Genomic DNA, 6,000 nt, shown 5'->3' on the forward strand with positions numbered 1-6,000 from the left:
AAAGACTTTATATTTTAAATTCAACACCAAATTTGATAAACGCGGGACGTTTTAATATTAATATAAGTTCAACTTTTTAACTAACTAATCTATAATGATGTTGAGTAAATAGATATTTGGGTCGGATTGTGGGTTGACCCACCCATAAACTTAAAACGGTTAAAAATAAAATAAAAAATGTTATCCGTAATTTTTTTACACGGTTTTTTATATTATTACTCGTGCAAATGCACGGGCTAAATGCTAGTTACCATTAATAATGATAGTGTTTGGTTTGGGTGGAGGAATCACTAATGATAATATTTTATTTGTACAGTAATTAATAATTTTTATATTTAATTTGTATATATTTATAATTTAATATATTTATAAATTTTATTAAATTGTTTTATTCTTTTCCTATTATTATTCATTTAAAAAATATATAAATAAGTTAATTAATTTAATATAATATATATAAATAAATAATAAAAAATGAGAAATAATTAATCAAAATAAAAAAATATATATTAATAAATTTTATATTTAATTTTTTATTCTCTTTATATATATATTTATTAATTATTATCTGGTTTGTTTATATTATAAATTTTAATGTGTTTATTTGAATTTAATTAAAAAAATCGTGTTTATTTAAATAAAATTAATTTTGATAATTATTACTTTATGTCAATATATTTTCATATTTGATTTTGATATAAAAAAAATTATTATCTTATATAAAATTAATTAAAGCGAGAATCACTAAAATTATGAATATATTAATGCTAAATAAAAGAATGAGAACTAATAAAATCACATCTAACAAACAAAAAAAAAAAAAAAAAAGTAATTTATATATTTTCACTCAAATAAAGAAAAATCAAGTTATAAAATATGAGAAATACAACCTGTAAAAAAGTATGGAAAAAAAAAAAATATATATATATATATATATATATATAAAAGACGGTAAAAAAGAAAAAAAAAATATAATGGAGAGAGGAGTGGATGAGGAGTAGAAGTGGGGAGAAAATAATTTGAAAGAAATAGAAAAATAAATCTCGGAATGGGTTTTGTTCCCCTAACTTTGATGAAATTGGATGATTTCATAATACTTTCCTTTACTATTCATCAAGTAAAACTAATTACCAAACATCATTTCGAAGTAAAAACACTTACCAAATATGCTCTAAATGATTAATTTTATTGTGTGTGGTATTTTGTTGATATTTTTTATATTACTTTATAGTTATATTTAAATGACTATTGAGTATATTACATTTCATTGATTTTTTTATATATTTTTTTAAAAAAAACATGAAACATAAAAGTATAAAGAGATTCTAAAAATAATAGTCAAAATATAATATATATACTTAATACACAATACATAAAATACATATATAAGCTCGTTTCAAAAAAAGAAAAAGAAAATAAAAGCACTTAAACATATCTTATTACATAGAGGTGAAATGCAAATTTTACTAGTGATCATTCTTGTCTGACATCATATGATTCATGGCACCGAACTATAAGGATAGGATTTAAAGCTAAGGATAAAGGACTTATTTATTATTTTATTCAACCATTTTTGCTCCGGATTATATTTGCGCTTGTACTTGCTAGATGAGCTGGCTCGGTAGATAGTTCTTGTTTCCTGTTCAAATACAAACGATACTTTTGAAGATGACTCGCGACATTATCGCGAGTTAAACCTTCTACGTTCATCATCTGAAAGATACTATTTGGGACCGCGTTCTGTAAACCTATATGAGCCACAACGTCAATAAATCTCTTATGAAGTTGTGGCGTCCACACGATGCGATGTCGCTTCCGCGCCTTCTCGGAATCATCGATTCCTTTGTCTGCATGCAATGATAAGTCTGCTCCCCGCAATTTCTTCGACTTCGAATCATCTTTCCTTAACAAATTCTTGTCACTTCCTTCCGCAACTAGGGAATTCACCTCCTTTTCATCCTCTAGTGGCATGAGATTAAGATCAAAATTATTGTACGAGGATAATAGTGGTGGCTGTAACCCTAGAGTTTCTAGGGTATGTCGTGACGCTTGATCAACATCAAACATGTTCATAGAGGGCTCTGGAACTATGTTGAAGGCTGACATCAACTCAGGAGAAAGTAAACAGTGAGATAAAGGTATTAAATCTTCGAGATTAGGAAGACCTACCTCCCATTCCATCATTCTCTCTTTATTTTCGTTTTCCATGGCACTCAAAGAAGAAGATTAAACAGATGAAAGGGGAATAGAATGAAGTGTAAATTTGAATGTATTATAAAGGGGAGAGTTCACATTTAATACAAAATGTAATTGTTTTAATACGTAAATATGATTGGTGAACTAAAGCGGTGAAATTTTGGATTCTTGAACGCCCTTTTAATATGCATTTGTCTGTTAAGTTTTTGAAAAGGCAAGTGATTCATGTATATTCGATTGTATTTCTTACACGTGTCCAGAATTGCATGACAGTCACGACAAATTTAAATACTCATTTTCTATTTTTCTTTTATTTCATAAATTTTAATTTATAAAAGGAGAAAAATATTTAAATGAAGCGGTCAAATATTTAAAAAATAATAATAACGATTCTATCTACAAATTTGAAAAAAAAAAAAAACTTAAAAAAAATGATACGTAATATATTATTTATTTAAGTTTAGACTGTAATATCACCCAAAAAAATATTTAATAAATTATTTCTCTTTAATTTTTTTAAAATAAATATTTAGTAAATCTCTCACTTCAATTTTTTATCATTAAATTATTATAAATATTTTTTAAAAATTATTAATGTATTAATATATTTTTAAAATTATATATATATATATATATATATATATATATATATATTAGTTAAACGTGCAAATTTGTTATTATATATAACTTTCAATTTTAAAAGAATATATAAAATTTTAATTTAATTTAATATATATATATATAATGAAAAAATATATAATATTTTAATTTTATTTCTTCTTTTACTTAATAATTTATTCTCTCCTATTTATTAACAAATATTAAAAAAATTAATAATAAATATGATTCAAATTAGAATAAATAATGATTAATTATATTATACTTAATAAAACAAATATTCAAAAAAATTACACAAACTAAATAAAGAATGTAAAAAGATAAATATTTAAGGAGAGATTAATAAAACAATAAACGAGAGTTTAAAAGAGAGAAATAATGGAGTAAATAATTTAATAATTTTTTATATAATTATTTTACTTTATATATTATTTATTTATAAATTAATATATTTATAAAATTTAATATATATTTTAAAAATATACATTTATATATTTATTAATTTGATATATTAACCCTTCCTATTATTATTCATTTAAAAATACATAATTAAATCAATTAATTATTAATTTAAATATATATATATATATTTAAATATTAATAGAAGAGAGATAATTAGTTAGATTAAAAAAATAAATAATTTATATTTAATTTTTTATTCACTTAAATATATTTTAAAACATATATTTATATAATTTTTTATTTGATTTATTCATATTCCACTTTAATATTCTAAAAAAATGTAATATAATATGTATTTAAAAAATATATATTTATATATTTTATTATTAATTTATTCATTTCGCATGTTATTGTTCTATATATATATATATATATATATATATATATATATATATATATATATATATATATATATATATATATATATAAATTAATTAATTAATTAACAACAAAAATATATAAATATATTTACAAATTAATAGATAAAAAAAATATATTAACAAAGAGAAGTAAAAATAAATAAACATGCTGAGTCATAATCGTAATCACCATTTCAAAGTTTCATTTAGTTGAACTTACACTCTAAAAAAGTATATATAAATAAATAAATTAACAACAGAAATATAAAAATATATATTTATAAATTAATAGGTATGGATTATAATGGGTATACGTGCCCCGATTCCTATGAATATCTGATAGTCAAGTTTTGGTATTTTAAATCGGGTACGGGGTCGGATATGAGATATGTGAGAAGGTACTAAGGATGACAATGATTACCCGTATACCCGATATCTGTGGGTATCCAATTCTCAAATTCAGGTATTTTAAATCGGAGTTGGAGTTGGGGATGGAGAGTAAAAAATGTTACCCGATCGATAGGAATGAAGAGTGTTGGAAACTCAAACTCGATACCCAATACCCAAATATATTAATATTAAAAATATACATATTATTAAAATTAAAATGACTTTTCAAATTTCACATCTTGGTTAACCAACCGTCGTTACAATAAACATATTTTTAAACACTAAAAAATAACCAATTTATAAATTTTAAATTATTTATTTTAAATATGTTATAAATTCTTGAAAAGAAGGAGAAATATATATATATATATATATATATATATATATATATATATATATATATATGAGTTTCACAATCAACTAACAATTAATAAAATTAATTAATTAGTTTAAGTTACTAACTAATTAACAGTTGAACTATATTATTATTTTACATCCACCCCTCAAGGAGAAACGTAATAAATTAGATAAAGTTTCACATTGACAAAACATCAAATGTTCAACAAATCCAATTCAGTAAATTCCATTCTTTTTCTAGCTATCCAACAAAAACAGTCGAGTAAGCCCAATTCAGCAAACTTCATTTTTTTTTCCGAACTACCCGATATAGATAGCTCAATATTCGTTAATTCAATCCACAACAATTATTATGAAGGATATTTTCTTCATTAATTATCAGTATTCAACTTTTACAACTTTAGTTTTTTTTTCAAAGAAAGCCAATTTAGCATTATTTTTGGTATTGACGAATTATGTCGACAAACCCTTTCGGCAATTGTAGGGAATCTTATTATACTACTTGAAAATTATCAAAATCTCATTTTGATTGACAAGACGTCCTCGCATCCACAATCATCTTTCAAAGAGGTCATTTTAGCATTTTTCATTTGTATCGATGTCAGTAAAGCTGACCCTCAGATGGCTTAGCCGACCAACACCTCTCCATCCGCCATCACCACTCCCAATCACAATTTTGGCACATTTGGTCACACTATGTTGCTCAAAATTCCTCCAATAATAGCTCAATAATGCAAGTTTGCGTATGGTTTTCACTAGTTAGAGCATCCCCATCCTTGTACTCATACATATGTACAAATATGTGCCACATCAGCAGCCACATCACAAATAAATTATACCTCTATTCCCCAACCATCTCAAGTACAATTGTGGTCCCACCATCCACATCATCTAATTCATACAATATTTTTTAATTCAATAATTCAAGTAATCTTATTTTATTTTTAATTATATTAATTTGTTTAAATTAATAAAACTAATATTTATAAATTATATTAAAAAATTAAAAAAAATCAATAATTTTTAAAAATAATTTAGGAAATTATCATCACAATAATACTTGAAAAAAATAGACTACTAAATCATATTTTGTTACTAATTCTGGTAACGCGCCCAAACATGCTCAATCAAGTCCGATCGAAGTTGTTGATGCATTTGGAATTTTGAGGAGAGGAAGTGAAAATTTGGTGACGGATAAATGAATCTTGAGAAGAATCATTTTCCATTTTTTTGAGATTTCTTGAAGGGAATATGAGATAAATTAGATAGTGTATTAACCTATATTTATAGATTTTATTTAAATAATAAAAAATAATCATATGTATAAAAAAAATAATATAACGGTCATATTTTGAAAAAACGGTCATATTTTAAAAAACGGTCATTTTTTTAAATAAAAAAAATAAAAAAGCACATGTTAACTTTTTAGAAAAAACAGTCATATTTATTTTTAAATGTTTATTTTTTTAAATGTTTAAATGTTTATTTTTTAAAAATTTTAAATGTTTATTTTTTTTTGCATAAAAAAGTGGGGTGGGGACCACTTTTTTTTGGCTTTTTCTCATTTATACCCGGTAGCAAAACTTTATTACTCATCTTTCTCTCTCCAGATTTGTAC

At 23.2% G+C, this 6,000-nt stretch overlaps 1 protein-coding gene across 1 annotated transcript; it reads right to left on the minus strand.

Moving 5' to 3' along the window:
• Positions 1-1,563: 1,563 nt before the first annotated feature.
• LOC124935273 (transcription factor LUX-like) lies at positions 1,564-2,208 on the minus strand. Its single transcript, XM_047475718.1, has one exon. It carries the CDS (start codon positions 2,206-2,208, stop codon positions 1,564-1,566), a length of 645 nt encoding a protein of 214 aa, XP_047331674.1.
• Positions 2,209-6,000: the final 3,792 nt, after the last annotated feature.

The sequence above is a fragment of the Impatiens glandulifera genome, chromosome 4 (assembly GCF_907164915.1).
Source record: "Impatiens glandulifera chromosome 4, dImpGla2.1, whole genome shotgun sequence".
In the NCBI taxonomy this organism is placed as follows: Eukaryota; Viridiplantae; Streptophyta; class Magnoliopsida; order Ericales; family Balsaminaceae; genus Impatiens; species Impatiens glandulifera.

Bases quoted from the DNA above. Each gene is read 5' to 3' on its own strand.
- LOC124935273 (XM_047475718.1), bottom strand. From the start codon at position 2,208: ATGGAAAACGAAAATAAAGAGAGAATGATGGAATGGGAGGTAGGTCTT.